At 42.8% G+C, this 27,609-nt stretch overlaps 2 protein-coding genes across 2 annotated transcripts in view; one reads left to right on the top strand and one right to left on the bottom strand.

Moving 5' to 3' along the window:
* Positions 1 to 15,875, top strand: part of LOC141475362 (protein ELYS-like) — a 35,270-nt gene extending 19,395 nt beyond the window's left edge. The window contains exons 17-35 of the mRNA XM_074163715.1: positions 682 to 805; positions 931 to 987; positions 1,619 to 1,765; positions 2,450 to 2,637; positions 2,812 to 2,956; positions 3,053 to 3,184; positions 4,210 to 4,357; positions 4,447 to 4,597; positions 4,841 to 4,948; positions 5,422 to 5,602; positions 5,853 to 6,050; positions 7,354 to 7,804; positions 8,105 to 8,207; positions 8,826 to 8,932; positions 10,059 to 10,243; positions 11,947 to 13,483; positions 14,240 to 14,373; positions 14,840 to 14,946; positions 15,621 to 15,875. Coding sequence (XP_074019816.1) covers positions 682 to 805; positions 931 to 987; positions 1,619 to 1,765; positions 2,450 to 2,637; positions 2,812 to 2,956; positions 3,053 to 3,184; positions 4,210 to 4,357; positions 4,447 to 4,597; positions 4,841 to 4,948; positions 5,422 to 5,602; positions 5,853 to 6,050; positions 7,354 to 7,804; positions 8,105 to 8,207; positions 8,826 to 8,932; positions 10,059 to 10,243; positions 11,947 to 13,483; positions 14,240 to 14,373; positions 14,840 to 14,946; positions 15,621 to 15,750 — 4,333 coding nt within the window. The 3' untranslated portion in view covers positions 15,751 to 15,875. The remainder of the gene's footprint in view (positions 1 to 681; positions 806 to 930; positions 988 to 1,618; positions 1,766 to 2,449; positions 2,638 to 2,811; positions 2,957 to 3,052; positions 3,185 to 4,209; positions 4,358 to 4,446; positions 4,598 to 4,840; positions 4,949 to 5,421; positions 5,603 to 5,852; positions 6,051 to 7,353; positions 7,805 to 8,104; positions 8,208 to 8,825; positions 8,933 to 10,058; positions 10,244 to 11,946; positions 13,484 to 14,239; positions 14,374 to 14,839; positions 14,947 to 15,620) is intronic.
* A 2,818-nt stretch (positions 15,876 to 18,693) lies between these two features.
* Positions 18,694 to 27,367, bottom strand: SCCPDH (saccharopine dehydrogenase (putative)). The gene is made up of 12 exons (XM_074168566.1): positions 27,102 to 27,367; positions 26,773 to 26,885; positions 25,819 to 25,899; positions 25,236 to 25,365; positions 23,861 to 23,910; positions 23,233 to 23,363; positions 22,581 to 22,698; positions 21,334 to 21,453; positions 21,178 to 21,234; positions 20,533 to 20,644; positions 19,619 to 19,700; positions 18,694 to 19,192 (listed from the first exon to the last, which is right to left on the bottom strand). The coding sequence occupies exons 1-12, from the start codon at positions 27,310 to 27,312 to the stop codon at positions 19,087 to 19,089; spliced, it is 1,311 nt and encodes a 436-aa protein (XP_074024667.1). The 5' UTR covers positions 27,313 to 27,367; the 3' UTR covers positions 18,694 to 19,086.
* Between the last annotated feature and the right edge of the window lie 242 nt (positions 27,368 to 27,609).

Genomic DNA, 27,609 nt, shown 5'->3' with positions numbered 1-27,609 from the left:
TTGCCCTTCTCTGGACCTGCTCCAGCACCTCAATGTCTTTCCTGTGGTAGGGGGCCCAAAGCTGGACGCAGTACTCGAGGTGGGGTCTCACCAGTGCCGAGTACAGGGGGACGATCACCTCTCGGGTCCTACTCACTACACTGTTCTTGATACAGGCCAGGATGCTGTTGGCCTTTTTGGCCACCTGGGCACACTGCTGGCTCATGTTCAGCCTGCTGTCGACCAACACCCCCAGGTCCTTTTCTGCCAGGCAGCTCTCCAGCCATTCTTCCCCAAGCCTGTAGCGCTGCCTGGGGTTGCTGTGACCCAAGTGCAGGACCCGGCACTTGGCCTTATTGAACCTCATCCCGTTGGTCTCAGCCCATCGATCCAGCCTGAACCTGAAGAAACCCTGAAAACTAAAAGGTCATTGCCACTTTTCCCTTAATAAGAGAGCTTTTAGGATTTCTATTTTGAACTCCTTCAAGAATTGAATATGAACTAACAAAGATCTTTCATCTGACTCAGAAATTCCTTTCATGTCTGTTTCAAGTCACAGTCATGCCTTTGTGTGGCTGTTCCTCTCTTTGACTCAGGGGAGCGGTTTGGGCTTTTTTGGTTTTGACGGGAGGAAACCTGTTACACTGGGAGGCTGGAATTAGTGTTTTACTCCGTTCAAATCCTTGCTCCTTTTTGTTCCAGAGGAAAATGGGATTCTGACTGCTTGATGATTGATGGAATGGTTTCCCAGTTAGGAGACCAAGCTGAGAAGTTGTGGCGGAGAGATGAAGGAGGAACTGGGAAATATCCACCTGCAAGTTTGCATGTGAGTGTCCTGTTCTCTGGAAACGACGACGACAAACCGCCGCCCTTCCTGCCAAAACCCCCACAAAAGCCAACGATTTATGAAAGACAGGAGTTTTTTTAAAAACTTTTAATTTTTCATTTCAGGCACTGCTGGATCTCTATTTGCTAGAAAGCATTGAAGAAAACTACAAACATGCAATTGTATCCTTTCTAGTTATTTTTATTACACCTTCATTGTATGCACATAAATGTTCTTAAAGCTTTGTCCCCTACTTGTTTAATAACGTTTTTTAATTTATGCTTCAAACACAATGCAAGTGAAAACATTTAGTTTAGCATTAAGTAGTAGACAGAAGCATTGCTTTATTTCTTTGTACTGCGGACTCTTTATGATTTTTTTTAAAAAAATGTTTTGTTGCAAAGTCTTCTCTGATATGAGAAAACAGGTTTAGTAAGAAACGTTGCAGATAAAAAACGCCCTTAGTTTTTCTCAAAATTTAAACACATTTTTAAATCTTTCAAACCACCCCTATCTGTAGCAAATGGCTACTTAGTGGAATGACGTGCTAAAAGGTGCTGCTTCAGAGCAAAAGGATTTCTCACAGTGGTTTACCAGTACCTGATTTTTGCTGAAATCATTGGTTTTCCAGTGCAGCTCACAGTGCTTGCTTTGGTTCTGTTAAAAGTGCAGGCACACAGAAGAATAAACAGGAAGAAAAGAAGAGTCATTGCGCTGAAACTTAATTTTTAAGCTGCTGAAATACACAGAATTGTAACGTGATAAAGTTTTGGTCTTACAAATTATTAGCCTTAATGAGATCCTTGATGTCAGACAATTTACTTGCTGCTAGATATCATGCATTCCTTTCCGAATAAAACAGAAACTTCGATCGACTCCTTCCCAACTGCCTTTGCTATCCCTTGGGGTCTTGTTAAGCTTGTCCAAGGTTTTTGGCTTCTAGATCACAATGATTACGAAGTAAGTATGTTACGGTTCAGTTAGACATATGTTGCAGTGCAAAGCTATAATCTGTAAAAAGATTTTTAAAAACTGGTGCTTTGCTAATAACGGGTGCTGAAACATTAGAAGCTTTTTTTTGTAATACTGCTACATGTTCAGCAGTAAATTGTGATTTGAAATTTTGTTTGAATTACTTTGACAGGAAGTTGATTGAAATAAGGAAGAAATCAACATTATTTAATGCTTGACATCTGAATTTTCAAAGCCATCCATTTAGGTTGTTTTCAGCAGACCGGTTGAGCACTTTCTCGCAAAGAGAAGGTTGTAGGTCCTTTCATGTTCTTCCTGATGCTGAAGGTTGTTGTTTGCCTGTCACAATGTTTAATATAATTTGTTTGTCTGAGAGAGTAACTTAGTATTTAGTCATGTATTTCTAAGAAGTGGTGTTTGTACACAGGACTTTGATTAAGCTAGAATTACTCCTTTTAAAACGCTCACTTGGTTCTGTATGGCTAGCTGATTTTTTTTTCTGCAAATACTTAAGAATTTTTATTTTCGTGTCCTGTATCAAGTGTTTCATTAGTTAGTGACCTCTGTTTATTTAATTACACACATTCACCCTTCCGTAAGAAACTTTTGACTATTTTTGTTGTGTGTGCCTATGTTTACATGGCAATAAAGCCGATCTCTTAACTTCTACAGAATTCACTGGCCCTGCTCTTTCATCCAGCCACAATCAAAACTGTGTCATGGCAACATAAGAGAATTATTCAATCCCTCATGTGCCAAGGAGAGCACAGGCAAGCCCTCAGATACCTACAGATGACGAAGCCATCGGTGTCAAGCAGGAGTGAAGTGCAGCTTTTCCTCACTGTGTTGCTGTCCAACAGGTAAAGAAACAGCCAACCAGTTTGTCATGTCATGCAAATCTTGTGAAAAGTGGAGAACAAATAATATTAATCACGACGCCCTTAGTTTCCTTTAAACTTTGAGGAGAATAATTTGGTGGCATCTCTTTGGTTATACTATTAACGTCCATTTACATCTCAAAAAATTAATCACAGGTGCATGGTGGAGGCTTGGGGTCTGTTGCATCAACGTGCCACTAAGTTAAACATAGAAGAGCTGTTGAAACACATGTATGAAACCTGTCAGGAGATGGGACTGATGGAAGACTTGCTGAAGCTGCCTTTCACAGACACTGAACAAGTAAGTGTGAGCAAGGAAAAAAAAATCTTAATCGTCTCTTTGAAAAGAGCAAAGGCAGAATCATCATAATGTTTTGAAACGTGCTCTTTCTCACAGGGCTGTTTGGAGAAGTTTTTAAGGACCAGCGCTAGTGTTCAGAATCATGAATTCCTTTTAGTCCACCATCTGCAGCGTGCCAACTATATTCCAGCACTAGAGCTGAATCAGTCAATTAACATTAATCTTATGGTAAGTGTGAAAGTTCTGTTAGGTGTTACTAACTGTTTTTGATAGTACTCAATAAAAATCCTGCTTTGTTTTTTATACCATTCTTTGAAACACTAGGAAGAATTTTCTATGCCTTAGGTTACAGCTGAAGCTAAGTGTTGAACAAAATATTTCATTACTGCAAAGCTACTCTATGAAGCTATAAATTAAATGTTACGCACCATGGTTGACCCCACTTAAAATAGTTTGTATGCAACTGAGGAATAAATATGTATCTTTTCGATCAGCCGATCTTATCACTCAGTTGTTCAGATACGTATGTTATGTGTGGTTTAGATTATTGAACGTTGTTTGTGTTGCTCCTTTCTGCGGAATGACGAGCATGTTGTATGTCATCTCTTGTGTCCTGCATGTGACTGTGTTTTTCTAGCTGAGAGCAGGCTGGATGCCAATCTGCAGAGACAATTTGGTTGGTGTTTTTCGTGTTGGTTTTTTTGGGGGTTTTTTTTTTATTTCTTCACAGTATAGCATGCTCTGCTATTCAACTACTTTCATTTTACCGCTTTTGTGACAAATTCATGTCTAATTCCTGTTTGTCATGATAGCCAGATTACGTTTTGTGTTGTGGGAACTTGCATTATGAATCTGTGATGTGTTTGCTCTTTTCTGGAACCATGGTTCTCCAGCGAATCAAACTTCAAGGTTGGTTTTGGAAGTTTTAGGTCCTGCTTTGAGGGCCTATCATCCAGGCAGAAAGTGCGTGTAGGTCGCTTTTTCTTACTCGTTTTGGTATTCACATCATTTTGTCCAAGGTAATTTCCAGTTGTCCTGTATATTCAGTCACCTCGGACATTGGCGTTTCAGGAAGACCAAGGGAAAGCCTGGTATGTAGTAAGCTGTTTGAAAAAAGCTGTTCTGTGCAGTGGACGTATTTTACCGTAACTGTAGAGGAAATCCATTCACTAATTAGAAATAGTACAGGTAGGTCTGTGGAATAAATTTCTCGTAATTAGTTAACATGTTGATTTATGCTTTTCCTTCAACAGAATGATCGTGATCCTCGCTTGAGAGAGCGAGCAGTTGCCAGAAACTCTATATTAGACCAGTATGGCAAGATCCTTCCTCGAGTTCAAAGGAAGCTGGCTGTAGAGAAAGCCAAGCCTTACCATTTGTCTTCATCGCTCTTAAGAGAAGGTAATTTGAGGCGGGGGGGAAATATAGTGGAGAACTAACCATCCCTTCGATTACACCAGTTCATATTTTTCCCCCCTCTTGCTTTACAGTCTCAAGACCAAAGCCATTATCAACAGTAGCAAAACCAGCTAATGCAGGAAATGTGCATACAAGAGCTACTTTTATCAGTAATGTATTGACAAAAATTGGAGAAGTCTGGGCAGGAAATGAGCAGAAAACCGGTTTGTCACCAGGTCATAGGTAAGCAGCCTTTTGAGAAAGTTTAGTCTTGAGCCACATATCTGGAGAGAGAGAGAGAGAGAAAAGCAGCTCCAATATATAACATTTAATACTCAATACATCAAAACTAATGTTTGGAGAGAGAGTTTTTCTGCTATGGTAATTTGTGCAAATAGTACAAGTGGCATGGTCAACTAAACTTGAGTTCTGGTACGTCTGGACTCAGGGGAATGAAAGTCAGTTACTTTTTCCTTTTAGTTCTAGACCTGGAGCTACAGAACCCCCAGCCGCAACACACCCTCTCCCTGGTGAAGAGCTGCGCGATGCATTTGTTGGGACGCCGGTCACAAAATCTTCACCGAAATGTTCCAGGTATAGTAGAGCTACAGAATGAATATTCCAAAAGGTGTTGCTTCTCACATATGTATGTATGTGCGTGTGTGCGTAGACTTTCTGTCTGTGTTGTGTTTGCATTCAGTTTTGAATGAGTTAAAGAAAAGGCCAGTTTAGGGTCACAACGAAGTGGAGAATTTGAAGTGGTCCCAGCATAGAAATGGAGGTGAGTTTTCTTCTGGCATGAGACTTAAATGACTTGTGCAACTTGAAATGGGGTTACTCTTGCCTCAGAGGCGTTGATTTGGGAAATGCACCTAAATAATTAAACTAAGGAAATGCCTGTTACTTCTTCGTGGGCCCGATACATCACGCAGACAGGGAGGGCTCACCTGTATTTCTTGTTCATTGAATGTTTTTGTTATGTATCATGTCAGATTTCTCGAATGCAGCGTGATTTCCCCACTTATTTATTTATTTATTTTACTCTTTTAAATTATGTATCTTAACAGCTTGCCGAATCTGGTAGACCATCCCATTCCTTCCTGTTCGGCAGCGCAGTCACCATGCAGAGCTTCCATGTCATTCTGGGCATCCAGCCCACTGAGGTCAAATATGCCTGGTTCCATCTCGCGGAAGAATTTTTCAGGAGCCTCAGAGCTGAATTTCCTCCAGACTCCTCCTGTGGCTAAGGTCTGTAGTTAAAAAAACACCACGGTAACAACCAACCAAAGCAAAAGCCTGTAAACATAAATAAAAAGCACGGCTTTTTATCACTAAGGTTTTCACACCTTTGGAAAAAGAGCAGTGCAGAGGCAAAACTTTGTCCTCTCTGCTGGTACAAACTCAGTTTGCAATGTAAACTAGCACTTTTGACTAGGGAAGCCTTCTGTTTTGAAGATTTGACGGGTTCTAAACTAAATGTTTTTATTTCTTTTCATAGAGAGCTCAAGGTTTGGCCACATCTGCTTCTGGTGTTCCTGGGTTTACTCCTCAGTCCTTTCCCAGACCCAGCCTTGGCACCACACCCCTAGCAACTCCCTCCGCCTCTCCCGGACGATCAGTTCCTCCTCCTCTGCAGGCAAAGGAACCTGGAGTATCTTCCGGGGAGGAGAACTCAAATGCAACATGGACTGCTAGGGTAAGTTGGGCTGTAGTTAGTGATTTTTCCAGTTAAAGGCTTTATAGACTGTGTTTGGATTTGGATTTGGATTTTTATAGAGTTTGCCCAAAGTCCTTATATTGAGAACTGGAATTGCAAATCAGAATGGCAGACTTGCAGTTGGTCCTAAACGGCTGTTAGACCTTCTGTAGCATCACCTGCCTGCAGGAAGATGTTCATACTAAATGCCATTGACTTTGGTGGTGGTTACTCAAGGGTTGTTAGGAGCTGGGAGCGTTCAAAATTGCTAGTTCGGCTTTGTGGTGTACCTTATCAAGGGGTGGTATGGCAGGAAGGTAAGGAATATAGATTGAGCCAGGTGTTTGGGTTAGTTAAACCTTGTGAATTCAACATTTTTGAAAGCACTGTAGTCATGGGCTGCAGTGCCTTTCAGGCTCTCTTTTTGCAAGGCTGGATTTACTTAAAAAAGTAAATTTATGTTAAAAAAGACTCCTGATGAAGAGAGCTGTAGCGCTGTCTGTTCTCCAGCCCTCAAGTTCTCAGTTGTTCTTCTAGCCTTGCCCCAGGGATAGCATTCGAATAGTTGTCAAAGGAAGCTGGTCCATCTGCAAGTTGTCCCTTTCTACTCCTCCTTTTGTTCTCTCGCTTGGATTCTCCGATTCAGCTCATCATGCCGTTGCCAAAATAACGTACCAATATTGGGTGCAGAATGGGGGCATTTTCTAGTGTCTACATGTACAAGCTTTCCGTACATTTACTAATAAATTGTTATGGTCAGTTTGTATTATATGTTTTATCGCCTGTTATAAAGAGCTATTCAGCTATAACAAGAATCTCTCTCTCCTCTATGAAGTTCTTACTGATATTGTAGTGAATTTACTTATTCCATGCTCCAGGCATAGAGAAAAGTAATATATTTTAGTGGTGCATACAAGTTGAAAAGTGCAAACGTAAAGAAATAGAAATCTTGAGTTATGATTTTAGGTGTGCGAAGCTCCCTCTTTTGAAAAGACAGTGGTGAACGCAATGAACAACCTTGAGATGACGGGATAAGCAAGCACTTTCAAGATTCAATTCATCCTAATCCTCCAAGGTTCTGGAAACTCAATAAGCAGTCAAAAGTGTCCTTTATTTTGACACTTAGCCTTAAAAAACTAACAGAGTGCTAGAACGAGAATGAATTTTGTTGGGCCTTGCTTAAGTTGACACTTGTAAAACTTAGACTTATCGGTCTATGTTTGTCCTTTTTTTTTTTTAATTTTTTCTTTGACAAAAAGCACCTACATGTTATTGATCGTCAACTTTATTTTTTTTAAAAAAGGTGACAGAAGATGATAAAGCGCTGTCTGGACCTTCGTCTGAAGATCATCATCATCATCACCATCATCATCATGGAGTGGTGGAGGATGCTTGGTGTGAAAGCAGAAGTAAACCAACTCTGTTTACTCTGAGCAATCCTGAGGATGATCATGCTGAACTGGAAGAGTCTTCAGAAAGCACACCTGGGGATGGCTTGGAGAAAGTGGATGTCAGCAAAGAAAATAGTAACATCTCTGCCAGGTCAGACCAAACTACTTTGGAGTATCACGACGCAAAATCACTCAGCGATTTTGAAGATGATGTCATCTTTATAGCTGCTAAACCAGCTCATTCCTCCACTGACGCAACTGCCAATTTCCAAGAATCGGAGAAGGAAGGAGGCAGTGAAATGGTTGAAGACAAACCTTTCCAGATGGAACAACCCGATTCATCAGAACTAGGAAAAAAACCTGGTGTGTTGCTATTGAAGTTCCTCGTCTCCTTTTTTTTTTTTCTTTTTCTTATTTTAAATCACAGGAGTGCCCAAATCAATGATCTGTTTGTTTTCTTGGCTGAAATGGTGTGTCAGAGTTCTTGTTTTCCTGGAGAGAAGTCGTCAGACCCTCTGTGCATTTGAAGTCTTGGTAGCATGATTTAGTTAGATCCCTACCCTAGATGAAATGCGTAAAGGCTCGCTTTAAAATCCTATGAGCATCTGAAAAGCAATGATGTTAAGTGCAACAGGGGAGTCACCCATCTGTCTGCTTTTGTAGGATTTGTGGAAGAATCAAACGCTGAATGTCTTGCCCTTCCTGAGGATGATAAATTGGTGTTCAAAGCCACTGAGGCTGGTCCTTTAGGGACTGCAAGTGAAGGGTAAGTTTATAAAAGAGATACATCTTTGGGTTCACCCAAGATGTAACTGCTGGCTTTGCTGTGTTGGCAGTCTATGGGTTTGACGTGGCATTGGTTCTTTCCTGTGTTCTTCTGTATCGTGGCTTTTCCATTCCTTTCTGTCTGTGAACAGAACTAATTTGGCGTGAGTGTAAGTCCGATTGACTAGCTCTCAGGTTGAGCCTTTTTTCTCAAGTCATTGCAGAGCCCAGGGTATGGTGATAAAGACTTCATTCAACAGGCTACGTAAACGTTTTTACAGTTTGAGGGTTACTAAGCAGATACTGTGAAGCTTTGTTTTTGTCTGTACAGCCCTGCTTTTGTCTGAAAATGGTGTAGCTGAAAATTACACCCGAGGTTCCTGCAATGTAAGCGGGTTTATTTGGGGGTTTGAATAATTTGTTGCAGTATTTTATAGACTTGATTTTGACTTCTCGTGTGTGCTCAACGAGCATCTATTAGCTTATGGAAAGGGAAGCAGTTTTCTCACCAGATACTTTAAAAGCTGCAACTGCTTTTTGAGAGAATGTTAGTAATTTGTAAAGCTCTTCAAGGCTTGTTTTGAAGCTTGACTATGAATTTCTCTTTGTGTTCATGAAGTGAAACAAACCAGCAGGAGTCCAAAATGTCCTCTTCATCAGAAGAAAAAGCCATTCCAGCTGCACCAAATCCAGAGCTCTCTGCACCCCCGGAGACAGACAGTGAATGTAGGTACACTGTGTTGGAGCTGTCACGTGAGTGGAGGTAGCTCAACTCCTGAAGTAAAACATGTAGTTTGCCACTACAGGCGTTTCAGACTGAAGTAGTACTAGCGCGTTACTGCCAACTTTCATTAAACCCTGGAGAGAATACCCTCCTTAGAGCAAGTCCTTGTAGAAAATGCGAATGTTCCTGTTCTTGAAAAAGATACTGAGAAAAGTGGTCGCATTTAAAATATTAGGAGGAGACACCAGTATTTATTTTAATCTTGTACACCGCCACTCATTTGTGTGTTACGGGATTGTTGTGGTTTAAGCCCGGGCAGCAACTAGGACCACGCAACTAGTCCTCTCTCCCCCTCCCCCGCCAAACCCTGTAGGGTGGGGAGAAGGGGGGACAGAAAAAAATGTCATGGGTTGAGAGAAAGACAGTTTAATAGAACAGTAACAGAAGAGAAAAGTAATAGTAATAATGGTAATAATAATGGTTTAAGGAGTGTACAAAATAAAATGATAGAATACCAGATGATGGGTTGCCCGGCCTGTCCTGAGCAGCGATTGCGGATCCCTGTCCCCCCAGCCAACCCCCATTTATATACTGAGCATGATGTCTGTGGTACGGAATATCCCCCAGTCCTGCCAGTGCTCCTTCTCAGCTTCTCTGGGATCTGATAGTGTCCTGAACTAATATAAACATTACCTAGCAACAGCTAAAACAATTTGGGGTATCAACGTTCCTCAACATTCTTCTCATACCAAATCCAAACCACCGCAGCTACTAGAAGGAAAATTAACTCTATCCCAGCTGAAACCAGGGCAGGGATCTGCTGCTTGAGTTCCTATGTTAAAAGATGATGCATCCTCGGCATTCAGGAGGAGTAACTTCCTCTTTTTTTTGTATTTTTTAGTTAGTTTTTTTTTAGTTTATTGTGGGGCTGCCTCCTTCACCAGGTAGATAGTTCTGGCTTCTAGTTTTTGCAGAAAAGCTAGAAGCCATTCTAGTTTTTTGCCATTTTGTGTATGTGGCAGGATAGAGAACAGCGTCGTTGTCTCCTGCTTCCTCTGTTACTTCCTGTTGCTTAAACCAGTATTATTTACGTAGCAGTTATGTTAAAATGATATAAATCTCTTCCAGCTGTGATAAGTATCCTTGACAGTGAGGACGTGGTCAGTACTCATTCAGAAAACCACCTTGAGGGGAAGCGTGTGGATTTACCTAAAGAACGTGAACATGAAGCAGCTGAAGTTGAAGAAAATGTTCCTTTTCGGCAGGAAGAAATACCTGTTTCTAGCTGTCTTGCTAAAACTGAGGAAATGAATGTAAGTAAACTATTTTCCCATTTTCTACAAAATAGAAAACAATTTGCAAATTGGGAACAGTCCTGTCTTACTGACAATGAGAAGGCACCCAAAAAGGTCTCCGTTTCTTTAGCTGGTTAACACAAGTGAAAAAACCTCATTACGTGAGGCCAGATAAGTTGTTTTTTTTTTTTCTCCTGTGCATTTTCTGCACCTATAACACCGAATAGAACCTGTCAAGGCTTGGGCCTTTGAGAGCTGTAATAGTACAAAAAAACCCCTAAACTATTTTTTAAAATAACCGTGCATTTATTTGGTTTACTGGAACTTAGACGTTTCCCATTTGACTTAAAAAAGAAGTAGCTTTATTGTTAAAGAGGATACACAAGGTTGGGGAGCGCAGCTTTTCAATACTGGGGGCCATTTACCAAGTGACAAAATGATGTGGAAACCAAACTTGTTTTCAGAATGATTTAGGTGCTTGGATCCTTTACTCGTTCTTCCTTATTCACACGAACAGAATTCCCAGTAATGAGTTTAGATATTTCCAGTCACTTAAAACTTTTTAAAATGAATTTTAAAAGGCTGGTCACACGGACAGAAAATTAGAACTGTTGATTCTCCAGTTGTCCCATTTTTCCCCCCATTATTCTCACTCCTGCTGGGGGTGATGAGTCTTTAGAGGACACCCGCAGTGAATCCAAGTACCACACGGAGTATTCTGACAAATTCCTGTAGGATTATGCTCACAGGAATTAATAATAGTTTTTTGCTTTCGTTGTAACTGGTTTGCACCCATTTAGATGTAAATGGCTTGTCTGCCTTCACTGAATTTGGGACAAAGTGCTTCCTGCTTCCTTGTTTGTAGATTTGTAAGCATAAAAGGAAAGTTTATGCGGACTAGCCTTTCTTGAGTTGAGTTTTGGAGCGTGGCATGTTGCTACCAATATGATGCTTTAGCGACTTTTGACAAGGCAGGCGGCAGGAAAAGAAGCAGGTTCTACGGAGACTGCTGCGGAGGGGCTTCTTCCTTCTGCCGTCGTTGGCTAGCGCTACAACTTAGAGGGCTGGGCAAAGGTCTTTACACAGGGATTAAATTATCTTGAGCATCTGAGTCACTGGAAATACGTAACAGATGCTACTTTTGTTCTCGCCGTAAAAGCCCGAGTATCTCATGTGGATCTAGAAGGAAAGAATAATTGCTCGCTACAGGCAACTGTAAAACACGAGGTGGAACTATTTAGGAAAGGTGGTGTTGTCAGATGTGATACCTGGGCAGTTTGACAAAGCGTTGCGAACTGAAACTTTAAACTTTTCTCTCAAAAAAGTTGTCTTTTACCCTGTCAGATGCAGAGTCGGTCACTCTGTGTGCATTTGTAGTCAGCCCGGGAAGTACTGCAATGGGATGGTTACTGCCAGCTGTGTATGCAGCTTGTCTTGTAATACTGCTCACTTTGTTCACGAGTGGTGGTAAACGGTTCGTCGGGAACAGAAACAGCAGAGATGGAGCGTGTGATTGCGTACACCGAGTCCTCTCTTCTCTGTCCCTTAAATGCATAAAGAGTTACCTGTAGCAGAGAGCACGTTGTATGCTTCCGAGTTTGCACCCAGGGGCGATCTGAAAGGAAAAGCAGCATTTGGCTGTCCTCAGTTTCCTCTAGGTCAGTTGGAAGTTAGTCTGTTTGGTAATGAGTATTGCATTCACAGGTATTTTTTAACTTTAGGTGGTTGAAGATAGCGCGATTAAGGCACAAACCTCCGAAGAAGCACCAGAAACATCACCGTACAGTGAACTACATCCATTGGGCAATCTTCAATACAGCTATGGTACTGTAGAACAGCAGTTTGCATGTGATTTGCCTGATGATAAAGACGGTGAATGTGATGCAGCTGAGGCAGATGGAGAGCTCTTTATATCTCAGAGTAATTTTACTTTAGTCTTGGAAGGAGAAGAAGGTGAAGGGGAGATGGGAGATCCTACATCAGTAGGTGCTTCTAAACCGACTGGCGCAACGACAGAGGGAAAACCTGTGAACAGTTTAGGAAACAATCCTGAAAACCAAGAACAGGTTACAAACTCAGTGTCCACTGTAACTAACGATCAGGAATCTCAAAACATTGCAGAGTCGCTCCCGTATGTGCCTGAACCCATTAAGGTAGCTATTGCTGAGAACTTACTGGATGTAATCAAAGACACAAGAAGTAAAGAATTTACATCTGAAGTTGTGGAACAATCTATTCATGAAACCATAGGTAAAAAGGTAACTAGATTCCAGAAGGCCAAAGCTGCTTTAACAGCTGTGCCAGAAGAAGTGGAAGATGATGAAGACGAGTACGTCAGCACTCCTAGAACACGCACAAGGGGACAACTGAGTAGAAGTCTAAGGAGAGCAAAGGAAGCTGTGTCTGAAGTCTTGGAAGAGGCTAATGAGGAAATGTCGCTTCCTGAAGGTAGCATTGCTACTTCTGCTGCTTCCAAAAGGACTAGAGGAGGAAAAAGTTCAGCAGGAGATGAAGGAACCGGCCAGACTGATGCTGATCATAAGATTAAAATGGCAGTCAGTCCCAGCAGAAGCGCGAGAAAACAGAAGAGCATTCGTTTAAAATTTACTGAAAATATTGTCAAGGGTCAGGAGGTGCAGCCCAGTGACCTTTTAGCTGTGCCACCTAAAAGAGGCAGAGGAAGAAAGATGAGTTCATCAGAAGTTTCAGAAAATTCTGACCTTGGTCTGTCTAAATCATCGCTTCCTCAAACAGAATTTAAACTTCCCGTGACTCCTAGAAGAAGTGCTAGGAAGGGGGCACAAAATCTCTTGGCAGACCCAGAACCTCTCTCTACTCAGGAAGGCATACATTCAGGCGGGAAGGGGGAAATCCTCGATACTCCGAGGAGAAGTACAAGAAGAATTCTACGTGCTAAACCAGAAAAAATGGATGCTCGTGAGCAAACACCTGCTCAGCCAGATGAGGAATTAACCACGCCCAGGACTACAGTAAGGGCAGGGCGTCGGGGCAGAAAGAGACAATCAATATTAGAGGAAGGCACAGGGGAGGAGGCCTTCCCCCAAGGACCTGGTGGCAGTCCTTTGCTGCTTGAAGACATAAACCCATCAGGGCATGATGAAACACCAAGAAGTTTAACAGATCGTATTACAAGAACCAGATCCCGCAAAACTGCCGTGCGTCAGAAACTGCCTGTTGAGGAAAATGAGTCCTTCCTTTTCTCTCCTCCTCTCACAAAGCTGACAAAGAAATGTAAAGGTAAGAGCACTATGTTTGTGTGCAAAACAGGGCATATTGCTGTTTTGTAAGCCACAGAAAACAGGCTGTGAGGATGGCTTTTAAGCATTGTAAAGAATGTGACTGTACAAAAAAAAAATTTTGGGAAGAGGCAATTCATCCGTTTTCTGAACTCTACAGGACTGGCTGGCTAGTTGTGGTAGAAATGTGAGCGGGCTGATCTGAGTAGAGTTAAATGAAATTTAATCTGACTTTTTGTCATGAGCTTAGTTTCTATCTGTTTCGAAAACTGGAGGGTGTGTGGTAATATGTGATGGCCATCCCTTCCCCCCAGTGGAGAAATAAAGGAGACGTGCTTCCGAGTTCTGTTCAGTTTTTAACTTAAAAGGAGCTGCATCTTGCAACAAACTACGCAGCTGTTTACTTATGTGATTGTTTTTCATGGACATACCCTCTGTTAGTGAAGTTACTACACGTTGGGCTCTTTGTGTTAGAGTACGTGATAAAAAAAACTCTCGAGATGTGTAAGGATCGTTGATGCCTCCAGAGCATATAATATCTTTGGTTACGTAGGTGTAGGTAAAGAATGTACTGCCAAAGAATGGGTGCCAAGAGGCAGTTATTAGGGGGGAAAAATACTCCACGTTGAGTGTTTATAAACCCGCTTGGACCTTCTGCTTCAGGAAGCTGTTTTGCTTTTGATGATCAGCTGCAATTTAGCGTCACTGTCCTTTATGTCTAATGTACGTGCGTGCTAACAGTGCATTGTGGTTTTAGCTGGAGAAGCAGACCATCCTGTGCAGCTTAAGGATTTAGACCCGGACCTGTCTTCTCAATTTGTCTTTTCGCCTCCTCTTCTGAGGTCAAGGAGAAAAAATGTATCTAGCATTTCCCGAATTGGGAAGGAACCAGTAAGTAAAACCTGTGGTTGTCTCCTTTTCTTGATTTTTGCTCTGTACCGCTTTTTCAAATCATACTTTGCAAAGCTTTGCCTTTCTCCTTGAAAGTAGGTCTGAAAAGAGAGAGCTTTAAATTAATCAGCTAAACAATTTATTATTTTTTTTCCTTCATGAAAACTAGTGATGAAAGTCAATTTTGAATCTGCTTAAGTCAAGAATTAATAAGTATTGCTTTGCCTTTAAGAAAAGGCACGGTGCCTTTCTTGAAACTTACTTGGTGTGTTCTCTCTTAATTTGAGAATTTCGGCTTTTAGGATGGTACGAGACTTTGGGATGGAAGGTTTGTTTCTGTGGAGAGAAACCGTAGTGCTTTTGGCAATAATTTTGTCGTGACTTCTTCATGAGAGACACATTCATTTGTATTCTGTAGAAGCGTAAGAACTTGTGCATGAGTAATGTGTGTGTTGCCTTAACGTAGGAGCTTCTGACTAAAGAGGAAGAGGATACCAAATCCATAGAGTCTGTGGGAAAGCAAAAACTGAAGAGAGGTAGAACTGCAAAATCCAAAATGAAGAAATCGAGCAAGTATGACATTCTTTTTGAACACTTATTTGCATTCCTTTATTGTGGTAGCGGTTCAGCTTTTAGCCGCCTAACTTCCTCTGCCTCGCTTGGCTGTACGGTTCTGCTCTGACTTTCCGAGCCTGTCCAGCTTGCTGGCCTCATGGGCACCATTTTCCCCACTTAATGGTTTAGTTTTCTACTGGAAACAGAAGAGGGAGGGGATAGAAAAGGGCAAGTGGATCCTACTACTCTTTGCAACGATGGCGTGCTCTTCTATCATCGTCTTCCACCTTATGAAACCAAAATCTTGCGGTCTTTAGTTCCCCACAGAAGCCAGGAGCGGGCCAGACAACGAGTAAAGAGAACTTCTTGTTTCTGGCATGGTTTCTGGTTCCTTCTGGAAAACTGTTTGAGGAGAGTTGCCTCTTAAAATCTGGGGTGGGAGCCTCTAAAAGCTCACGCAAATAGTGACTGACAATGCTCGGGACAGTCTGGTGAGGAATGAAAGCACAAGGAAGCTTATTTATGTATGTTTTCTGCCTTGATCCTATCTTCAAAGAAACCCATAAATAATTTTTCAGCATTGATTTTGTAATTCCAATTTTTTTTTTTCTCTACTGAATACAATTTTTTTTTTTCTATTGAATAGTGTTGGTAATAAAAAAAATCAATTTGATACTTCTCTTTCTTTTCAGAACCACAAGAAAACATGACTCTTGGTCACCTCCATCAGTGGAAATGAAATTCATCTCTCCTTTTGGAAGTGTACTCGATAGAGCAATTGATCGCATTGGAAAAATATGCTCAGTGTGCAAATATGTCTGAGGATAACTGAGTAACTGGCTTTTTCTTTCTTAAAGTGGCTTTTTCTTTCTTAAAATATCCTTGAAAATAAATACTGTTTGAATGACCCTGCCCAGCTATCAAAAGTTAATTAAAAATTTGCACTTGAATTTTCTACATTGTCATCTAGATGCTTAATAACTTAATATTTAAGTAAAATGATGTATTTTGTATACTGTGTATATGTATACCGTGACTGCAGCGACTTCTTGAATGTGACAGATGGTGGCTTGGCAGCTTTGTCCGCCATTTCCCTCATGTCCTGCGGATGCATCTCGTCGGATCCCACGGAGTTGTGCACCTTCGGGTTCCTTGGATCGTCTTGAACCTAGTCTTCTACAGTGCACGGTTCCTCATTCTCCTAGTCCCTGCCTTTGCCTTCTGCAACTTTGATGGTGTTACATAGAGCACTATCAAGGCAAAAAAGTCTTTACCCTTGTCCATATCCTGAGTGACCAGGTTCCCTGTTTCCTGCTGGAGGGGCCACATTTTCCCTAGTCTTCCTTTTGAACATAAGCTTTTCTTGTTGCCCTTGATGTCCCTGGATTTAACTCTATCTGGGCTTTAGCTTTCCTAACCTGATCCTTGGCTTCTTGGACAATTTATCTGTATTCCTCCCAGGTATTACTGAAACACACTTGAGAGACAAGACAATCATTTGCCGTAGACACCCTGTCAGATGCAGAGTCGGTCACTCTGTGTGCATTTGTAGTCAGCCCGGGAGGTACTGCAATGGGATGGTTACTGCCAGCTGTGTATGCAGCTTGTCTTGTAATACTGCTCACTTTGTTCACGAGTGGTGGTAAATGGTTCGTCAGGAGCAGAAATAGCAGAGATGGAGTGTGTGATTGCGTACACCGAGTCCTCTCTTCTCTGTCCCTTAAATGCATAAAGAGTTACCTGTAGCAGAGAGCACGTTGTATGCTTCCGAGTTTGCACCCAGGGACAATCTGAAAGGAAAAGCAGCATTTGGCTGTCCTCAGTTTCCTCTAGGTCAGTTGGAAGTTAGTCTGTTTGGTAATGAGTACTGCATTCACAGGTATTTTTTTAATTTTAAGTGATTGAAGATACTGCAGTTTAGGCACAAACTTCCGAAGAAGCACCCAAAACATTACCATACAGTGAACTACATCCATTGGGCAATCTTCAATACAGCTATGGTACTATAGAGCAACAGTTTGCATGTGATTTGACTTATAATAAAGTGTTGAATGCGATGCAGCTGAGGCAGATGGAGAGCTTTTTCTGGCTCAGAGGAATTTTCAGAGATGAGCATTGTAATAAGGAATGCCCCCAGCCCTCCTCCTTTCTCTTAGCTTCTATTGCTGAGCAGGCAGCATAGGGTATGGAATATCCCTTAGCTCTGTTGGGGTCAGCTGTCCTGGCTATATCCCCTCCCAGGACCTTATCCCCATCTACTAGTGAGGGGGTTGGGATGGTGGAGAGACCAGCCAGGTGCTGTGTGAGCACTGCTCAGCAGTAGCCAACACACTGGTGTGTTATCAACGCCTTTCTAGCTACCAATACAAAGCACAGCACTGATGTGCTATCATTTTTGCCAAGTGGGGCAAAAATGTAATAGGACTTGCCCTTTCTTCTGGGGGTATGGAACAGCATAACAAACTCCATCACCAATAGGAGTTTGCTGCACAGCTTACTCCACCATATTTCTCTCGTAAGAGAAGATTACCCAGGCCAATTTCATAGATCCAATCTCAAGTTATGCTTTTTGCACTCATTTTATCAGCATATTCTCTACTTAAATGCTCTGAATTTCAAAGACCTTACTTCCAGCTCTCGTACTTTGATCCCCTCCGAATGCACTGGAAATAGCACAGCTGATAGTCTTAAAGGGGCCAAGAACCTAAACCAGCAGGTCGAGGGGCTTCTTTCCAGCTCTGTTTTACACCCCAACACCACCTCAAACATTCCAGCCCAGCCCAAAACTCCTCCCCACTTCACAAGCAGTTTCTTCGGCTGCCTGGGAAAGACTGAAAACAAACCCCGCTGCATTTCAGCAAGAACTGTCTGCGAACTACAGCAGCAGAAATCGGGGTGGGAAACCTTCAGGCGATTACAGCACGCGGCGGCACTTGTGGTTCTCTTCCAAAAAGCCGCATTTCACCCAGACGGCTCCTGACACCCCTCAGCCCAGCAGCCGGTTTCCCGGTGGCCGCCCCAGCTCTCCCGCCCACGGAGCGGACCACAAACCTCCACCCCGCACCAGGGCAGGTGCCCTCTCAGCTGCCTGTTCCAGCACCACCCGCAGCTTCTTTCGACTCTACCTGGCCACGACCCAGCACGGGCCTCTGCACAGCTCCCCACCGCCCGCGCCACCACCTCCAGTATGAACTGGCCAGTGAAGCCCGAGGCCCCAAACACCACCAGCTCGCGGTGTTACAATCAGGGACCGATAGCCTAGCTGAAAGAATTGATGGCACCTTTTGTGAATACAAACAGAAACAGTGAAGAATGCCATCAGAAAGAATCTGTTTAGAAGCCTGCAAAATAAATGGAGGTGTTGCGTTTACCATCCCAAATCCATTCAAAGAGTTATCATTGCAAACCAGCCATACTAATCAAACAGGACACTCCAAGTCAAGGCCTCATACGGAAAGAACCACCAAGAATTCACAGAAACTTCACTCCTGAGTGACCACTAACCACCACTACGGACCACACAAGACCTTCCATGAAGCCCCTAAAGGGCATAATGCGCATGTGCCACGGTGATGTGTGTAGGTTCACCTACAGCAGGTTGCAGAGATTCACATTCAGTCACATTTTAGATATCTGCAGAGAAGGATACCCCATAACCTTACTACAGGCAAGCTAGTAAGGACGGAAGTCCGCATACCTTAAGCCAACAGTACAGAGTCAGCGGATCTTTATAATAACAACACAGGAAAGAATGACAAAACTAGTGGTTTCATCTGCCAAGGCACTTGTTATCCTGCCTGCTTTTAATAGTTGGGGAATTGGGTGAAGCAAGGTAGCTGTGGGTAACTGTGAAGCAGATGCTATTGCAGTTCCATTATGCAGTAACTTAACACTTGAATGAAAGAGATTAAACAAAATTCTAGAACCACTATCGAACAAGTCACTGATTTAATATGCTTGTGAATGAAAATGCAATACCCTTCATGGGTATGATCACTACAGCAGATAGTATTACAACTTTTAACTCATTTTTTCTCCTGTTTCTGCTGTAAACAACAGCACAGTGAAACTATTTTAGGGTTAAGCTTTTACAGCCGAGTCAGTTTTATTGGAGTTAGACTCAGGAAAGGTGTTAGTTCATACAGTTAGGCTTTGACTTCAGACTTCAGGCTTGCTAATAACAGAGAACTCAACACCACGTTTGTTGAGGCGCTCAATGAGTTTTGTTTTGGAGAAGGCAGCTCCCGGAGAATACACACCACCCCTGTTAATGAAAATCAAAAGAGAAAAACATTAGCAGTACAGTGATTGAGTGGCACCTCTTTTTGAAGTCAAAGATGTGCTTCCCTGCTAAGAAAGAAAAAGCCACTTTGTCCTACAGCAGAGCATATGAGGAATTTGGCAAGCTGGTTATAATCACAGGTTTGTTTCTGCATCCAGCAAACTCAACAGAAACCACTGCATATATAGAATCTGGTGCAATAGATCCTGCAAAAGCATTACTAAAAGCCTATGACTACATCCTTTCAAACTGAAAGGCAGATGGGGAGTAAGTGGCTTTAAATCAGCTTGTACAGCGATTTGGGTGAGGCAACACAGAAATCCACAGTGTTACGAGACCTGTATTTTCCAAGAGAAACATATGCACACAGTAGCTTTAAGGGAAATCAGCTGTCCTACATGGACTTACCTTTTAGGCAGACAAGCTGCATCTTCCAGAAGAGATACAGCTGCTTGAACCATTGCAATTGGTGTAGCAACATAGCCAGGCTCTGAGCAGAAAAATAATGTACAGCATGTTAAAGTGTAGGATGTAATCTTGCTCTTACCTACAGCATGCTGAAAAATAATCTCCTTGGCAGTGAAACAGCCTTTCCTGCTTAAGAACAGCTTTTTCACCTGGTATTTATCCTAAGTAGTTGGTGAAGTCCTTAAGATCTAGTCCGGACAAACACTGCTTCAAATATGCAGGCCTATAACCACACAACCACCACGAGCGATAACCTCACGGTGACAGAGGGCTCTCCATTACAGGAAGAGCTTTTCCTGTCCTGCGCTTAAATTCTGACTTTTGCAGTGTGATTGCTGCATTCGGCCACATCTCTAGCTATTTAAAGAAGCTATGCTTCATCAACTTCTTTCTTAATATACATGCTTGCTATCTCCAAACTCTACTCCAGGTGTCATCTCCCCTTAAAAGGAACAATCTGAACACAAGTATGTTTCAGCTAGAAATGATATCCTGCCAGATCTATTTAAGTTCACTCACATGGGACTGGAAATAAACAGGTAATAAGTCCAGGCTGTAACAACCGAAAACTATCTTTAAAGCACGTGCCCTTTAGCTGCTCTACTCTGCAAAAATGAAAACTGATACAGGGAAGTCAGAAGAAAAGAGAACGACGGGAACGCAAAGGAACTGGCTATTTCAAAAAACAGGTCACAGTGAATGCTACTATCCAAGGTAATACTCTGTAAATGCTGTTGACTTTGCCCATGTTGCAAGTGCTCCTTGAGGGTGAAAAGAATAGCAGTGGAACCATAAACCTCTTTCAGAGAAAGGAATGGGAGGTAAAAGCAGTGAGCTGCTACTAACATACATACCTGGTCCTTTCACTTCAGTGCAGATCTTTACATTTGGTTTGCCATTCTGGGGATCTTGCCCCTCACTGTAACCCTCACCGAAAAAAGTCATTGTAAAAGAGGTTCCATCCATCTGTAGCAGACAAGGCAAGTGTGGTCACCAAAACAGTAACTCGCATCAGAGTAAGCACAAGGAGTAAATTTAAGTATCTATTATGCCAAATACTAAGTTGCATCTAAACATGAGAGTAGTTATTTTGAGTTATTGCTCAAAAGGTAGAATCTCATCTACATTTTTAATCACTTCCACTTTGTTGGAACTGTTACTGCTCTAAAGTCCATTTATTCTCTTGGTGCTTTCAGTCCTGGGGTTTTGCTACTTCGTCTCCCTCTGTCATTACCTTTGACAGACTGAGTGCTCTGAGCCATCCATGTAAATACATCAGACCCAGCAACACCATTTTTTTCCTCATACGAGTTCCACATACTTCCATGTCTAGTAACAGAAGGTATGATTATTCAAAGCTACCTGAACAGGCGCGCACACACACACACAATGTGCATTCAGAAATTATTTCTTTCAGTCTAAGCGTTTACTCTAGATTACTATTCCAGCATTACCATAACAAATTTATTCCACACTTGTGATGGAAAACAGTCAGTTACCTGTTTCTGGGTTGGTCCTTTCTTTGTGAAGCGTCCAGCAGAGAAAAATTCCGGATACTGCATAGTAGAAAGGGGAAAAAAAGACAATAAAAAGACCAACTAAGCCAGAGGCGAAAAAATATCTCCACTTAGTTCTTTTGTGTTTTGAACACTTACTTTTATCAGAAGTTTTCTTCCAAAGCTAAACTTCACAAGAAGCAGAAATAAAATGCCAGCGAACATCAGCTTGATGACAGAGCCAAGACCACCTATGTTTACGTAAGCACCATACTGCACCTGAGGCAAAAACATATTTTCAGTGACAGAATTTACATTGAAATTTTTGCATCAATTCATTTGTAAAAATAAATCTACCCCCAAACTTGGATGCAATTGTTTGATACGACAGATAGCTGTTAATACGGCCTTAAACAATTGCCTTAGTTTTAAGCAACTCTTTGAATAATGCTTCACTCATAATTCATTATGAGAAGACAATATAACTACAGAATGGTGAGGGAGTGAGCATGGTAAATAAGACTGGAAAGCTTTAAAGAAAGATGCGTTTTGGTATCTGATTTCACGCTCTTCTCCCAAGATGATATTTCCTCCTCTTTATGCTTTAGTTTAAGAGAAATCGAGGCCTTACTTTGGAATTCTGGAATAGCAATGGCAAACCTTTCTCATTGGTAGTTTCCAAGTATATTTTTGGAGTGCTATTTCGCCTTAACTGATGCCTGTGATTCTGCACAGCTGTTATACAGATTGTCAGTGCTGGTCTCCCCCTCAGGAAACCACAGAAAACAGAATCTAAACATCTTTTTCACCACCACCACTTCACATTGCCTTTACTCTGCACACCAGACCCTGTAAGCATCAAGGAATTCTCCAGATGCATATGAGCAGCATATGAATTCTTTATCAGAATGTTTACTACATGACACTGACCTGACTATAGTTGCACAGACTACAATTAAGATGCTTTTAGAAGCTCTGTTGATACAACAAAAAAAGCCTCTATACAGAATGTAATGTATTTATCATTCCCAACAATCAAGAAGCCTACCTTTCAAATATTTCTGTGACCCAAGGCGTCCATTCCCCACAACTACATACTGAGAAGCCTGACAGCATGAGAACCCTATGAGAGACTCTTGCAACTATTATGCTAGCAGCAATAAGTAAGCTCATAAGGCAGAGTATCAAGTAGTATGAAACCCAGAAGAACTTGGACCTGTCAAGCAGCTTCCAAAGGCGACCAACAGAACAAGCCTCCTTCTTTACAGAAGCAAAAGCACACCACAGTTCATTACTATGTATCAAACTACAGAAACCCGGATCTGCACTAAGAACGGTTATTACATAAACGAAAGATTTGTTGAAAACAGTAATAAAGACATAGTACACAAGTAACAGTAGCTTACAGGCGTTTCCTGCAACTCTGTGTGCAAATAACGCTGAGACCGTTTCACAACAGAAACATCAGATCCCATGAATGGAATGGAGTACTCTTTGAATTCCCGATTGTAAAACACAAGTCCTCTGCAAATAGAAAAAAAAAAAAAAAAAGTCAGAAAAAACGTTCAAATGTTCACACAAACCGAAAAAACTGATCGTAACAGCCCTACCAATACTGGCTTTTTCTTGAGGATTTTTACATTATCTCTTTTCACTGAAAGCAATCCATTCCAAATTTATCCCTGCTCAACTCAAAATTCCATGTGCTATAGCAAGAATGAATTTGATAATCAAAATAATATTTTCTTCAAATTTCTTTTTTCCCTTCTACTGATCACTTCTGAAATGAAACTCAAAAGTTTGCCACATCACTAAGGGTATCTTAGAACAAGTTGATTTTGAGACCCAGTAAATGCTGGGACGTATTCTCGTTCATTAAAATAGTAACAAATCAGTAAAACTGAACTTATCTTCAGTTCTACTAGACAAGCATCTGCATGTTTGTATGATACTAAAGTCATAAATGCATCTTTTTACTATTTAAGAGTATCTTAACCTTTATAATAAATACTGGAACTGCCAGAAAACAGCACATTTCACATCTTGCACTTCTTATACCTTCTTTTAAGTTTTGCACCAACTACTGGAACAGGGGCATATCCTATCTTTTTTCGAAGCTTCCTCAGGTTGTCTTGATCCGCAAGGCCATAAACAGCTGACTTCCAGGTCCCATCATGTACACAAGCTCCCTGGTGACATACTGAATTAATTACTGTTTCATGGTATCTCAAGTTTTCATGTATTATTTATTATGAATAACAACCTTAGAATTATTACATATATTACACATTATTACATATATGTATTATGATTTCATGCATTAAAATATACTGAAACACACCTCACCCCAAAATAAAAAAATCCCCAAACAGCCAACAGCAATCCACTGTGTATCTGTTATAGCTTACTTGTATATGAATCTTTTCAACATCTCCGCAAAAACCATGTAGTTCTTCAAACAGCTTAACACAACAAACTTTAGGTAGATACTCTATGCAAATGAGCCTTACAAAAGGGTGTTTGCTTGGGATACTTTTATTAGCTCCTAAAGTTCTTTGACTCATCATCAGTGAACTGCCACCTTGTTTTTTCGTGTGAATTAAGGTAATGACAGTTATTCCAGTGGGCTACAGCAATGTTATCACAAATATCTCTTGAGTTTCCAAGAAGGTATAAACCAACTAACCTCAGGCCCAGATTTCACTGTCAGGAAACTTTCGACACCAGTTAAGGTACCTTTAAGGGAGGAGAAAACATTACTTGGCATATGCAGTCATTAGTTCACAAAGCCAGAGTACACTCTGGCAGACTCCAATAGCAGGCCACTGATAAAATTATTTGAAAAGGCAGAGTCACATCTTTAGCTCAAAGTAAAATAAACTAAGATTATGTTCCATAGCTATTTTAGTCAGCAAGTATCAAATTTCTTATGTGAAGTACTTCACTAAGGGTCACTAATACTATCTTTACTAATTAAGTTTTTCATTTGTCTTATCTAGTTAATAAGATGATGCAAATAATCAATGAATAAAAAAAAAAAGGAAACAAATATTCAAAGCCATATTTAGTTTTCCCTCCCAGTTTCAAAAGAAAAGATGACATAGGCTGTGAAAACCAAGAGGGACTGACAGATTTTGGTAGACCTTAGCTACTAAAGTCTGCTTTGTTTTGCTCAGTTCCTTCTGACACTGTAAAACTGTACTTGTATGGGCAAGCAACTGAATAGCCAGGTGATAATACCATAAAGTCAAAATAGGAAGAGATAAAAGACATCTTTATTCAAAACAAGTATCAGACATCAAAGTATAATCCCATGAACAACAGATACTCATTTCCATGCCTCTCCTCTCCCTCCAGTCAGATCCAGTAAGCAATCCCACTTAATAGCAGTTTTAACAGTCCATAAAAGCAAAACATTTGGATACTCTTATCAGCCCTTCCAACTGAAAGTCAGGCCTGACGAAAATAGTATCCTCATTTGAGATTAAGGACCAAGTACTATTTGCATAGAATTAAATACTCTCACATCTTTTCTCAAATGTATTTATCCTTCTTCAGTTACGGTGTAGCTGCTCTTAAAGAAAGAGGCACTCTATGGCATTGTCTCACACACTCAGGTAACAGCTTCTCAATACTTGTGGTAGAAAACTTATGAAATCTGATCACCACTAATTTGTGGTGCCTTTCCCTCAGCCTTCTTGTGCCCACTGTCTCTTCCCTACAAGATTCTCACAAGAGGCAGTGCTCTGAGGTTTGCCCAGGGATGTCCACATGCTGGCTGAACAGCCTGCTGCTGACAACTGAAGCTTCTGTTCACTCAGTGAGCAACCTCTCCTTAAATCCCTCCTCCACCTAATGACCAATTTTCTCCAATCTAACAGGAGTAAGATTTACTTCTAAATTTTTTATCTACCGGCGTTGGTTGAAACCAGTCAGCTTGTAAAGGCAGGCAAAAAGAGAGACTGAAAGAGTCTCCACTTAAGCACTGCTGCTTAAGGAAACTATATGAAAGCATCACCTGCATTTGTTTTTCAGCATAAGGTCACACTTATTTTAGTCACCTTTCAACTTGTCTCTGGTGTACAGTACTCCCATATCCGCTGGTATTGAGTCAAAGCCACAGCTTCCAATGACATACACTCCCTTTTCTGCAGCTTTTTCGTTATATTTCAGGTACATTCCTTCCAGAAACTAAAACACAGACGGAACAAATATTTTAAGCAGAACTCCAGATTTGGCCATACCCAAGATTAGCCATCAGCATTTTACTGTTGTATCATAGCACCCGGCATACTTCAAGCCTCTGACAAGGATCTTTAAGTATCATAGCAGTGCAAAGAAATGTGATCTGTGATCTACACAAACAAAATTCTTACATAGAATCACAACTGAGACTTGAAGCAGAATTCAGAAGTTTGGGATTTCCAGAGAGAATCTGAGAGGCTTTTGTGTAAAAGTAAGAAAACTATACAACTAAAACACGTTACTGTACTTTAAGAAAAATTAATGCACCTTGAAGTTGTAGATCAGGAGGCAGAATTTGCCTTCATGTTCAAAACCACTAGCAGAAACATGAAACATACTGAACAGATACTCCTTTAACAGATCCTTGATATAAGGTAGCATTTTTCTATGGCCACATACCTGGGGTTCTCCACTGATATCAATGCAGCTTGCACCATTTTCAACACAAGCTTCCACCACAGGCTCTCCAAAGAACCTATACTATCAAAGGAAAAAACACCACACATAACAAAATAATCCCTGCACACCACAACTCACCCAATGTGCTTTTTCTAACATATGCATCTACAAGTAACACTCAGTGGCTACTGATTTTGCCAAGTGGGGCAAAAATGTAATAGGACTTGTAGTTTCTTGGGGGGTGGGGTGGAGAGAAGGCACAGCGAAACAAACTTCATGCTCATAATGGAGTTTGCTGCACAGCTTACTCCACCATATTTCTCTCGTAAGAGAAGATTACCCAGGCCAATTTCATAGATCCAATCTCAAGTTATGCTTTTTGCACTCATTTTATCAGCATATTCTCTACTTAAATGCTCTGAATTTCAGACCTTACTTCCAGCTCTCGTACTTTGATCCCCTCCGAATGCACTGGAAATAGCACAGCTGATAGTCTTAAAGGGGCCAAGAACCTAAACCAGCAGGTCGAGGGGCTTCTTTCCAGCTCTGTTTTACACCCCAACACCACCTCAAACATTCCAGCCCAGCCCAAAACTCCTCCCCACTTCACAAGCAGTTTCTTCGGCTGCCTGGGAAAGACTGAAAACAAACCCCGCTGCATTTCAGCAAGAACTGTCTGCGAACTACAGCAGCAATAATCAGGGTGGGAAACCTTCAGGCGATTACAGCACGCGGCGGCACTTGTGGTTCTCTTCTAAAAAGCCGCATTTCACCCAGACGGCTCCTGACACCCCTCAGCCCAGCAGCCGGTTTCCCGGTGGCCGCCCCAGCTCTCCCGCCCGCGGAGCGGAGAGCCCAGCCGCACGCAGCCCAGGAGCGGCGGCAGCCCCGGGCTCTGCCGGGAGTCGCGCCCGCTGGAGGCCGCGGGAGCACCGCCCGCAACCCCGCACTTACCGGGCCCACGCAGTTGAGCACCAGCCGGGTCTGCCTCGCCATGGCGGCCAACGAGGTCGCGTCGCTCACATCGCACAGCAGCAGGCCGACCTCCGCCCCGAGCGCCGCTTTCCCTGCGCACCGGAGACCGCCGTCACCGACCTCTGCCCGCCGCCTCCTTTCTCTCCCCAGGCCAAGCCGCCGCCTCCCCGGCGCGGCCCCAGCATCGCGGGGCTCTCACCGCTTCGCCCCCCGTCCCGCCCGCGGGCGGCTCCCAACGGACGGGGCCGCGCAGACCCCGTCCCCGCACCAGTGCGCTGCGCCACACGCCCCCCGGCCGCGGCCCGTACCCAGCCTCTCGGCCGCCCGCTCCAGCACCGCCCGCAGCTTCTCCCGGCTCCGCCCGGCCACGGCCCAGCGCAGGCCGCCGCGCAGCTCCCCGCCGGTCGCCGCGCGCGCCACCTCCTCCACCACGAACTGGCCGGTGAAGCCCGAGGCCCCGAACACCACCAGCTCGTAGGGCCGCTCAGGCGCACAGGCCCCGTCGCCGCCGGCCGCCATGGCGAGAGGAGCCGCCGCACTGCCGGTCAGCGCCAGGCAGCGCCCGATACCACTCGGCCCCGCCCAGGCCACGCCCTTCGCCGGCGCGGGCCGTGCGCGAGGTCCGCTCGCGAGCTGTCGTTACAGCCATTGCGGCGGTTGGATGGCTCGCGGTGCCGGGCAGCGCGCGGGGCTCTGGGCCTGCCGGGCCCCCTCGGTGCCACAGCCCGGCCCCGCTCCCGAGGCGGGTCCTCAGACGCTGCCGCATCACCTCAGTGACAGCGCGGCTCAGCCCTCGGCCCCTGCTGGGGAGAAACA

This window comes from Numenius arquata, chromosome 2 (assembly GCF_964106895.1).
Source record: "Numenius arquata chromosome 2, bNumArq3.hap1.1, whole genome shotgun sequence".
Classification (NCBI taxonomy): domain Eukaryota; kingdom Metazoa; phylum Chordata; class Aves; order Charadriiformes; family Scolopacidae; genus Numenius; species Numenius arquata.
The sequence above is the reverse complement of the archived record's forward strand: the minus strand, read 5'-3'. Positions and strand labels throughout refer to the sequence as shown.

Excerpts from the sequence above, each read along its gene's own strand:
- SCCPDH (XM_074168566.1), bottom strand. The coding sequence starts at position 27,312 with ATGGCGGCCGGCGGCGACGGGGCCTGTGCGCCTGAGCGGCCCTACGAG. Across the intron at positions 26,886-27,101 it reads GCGGGCGGCCGAGAGGCTGG|GGAAAGCGGCGCTCGGGGCG; the intron begins GTACGGGCCGCG and ends TCCGGTGCGCAG. Across the intron at positions 23,911-25,235 it reads CACCAGAGACAAGTTGAAAG|GTACCTTAACTGGTGTCGAA; the intron begins GTGACTAAAATA and ends CCTCCCTTAAAG.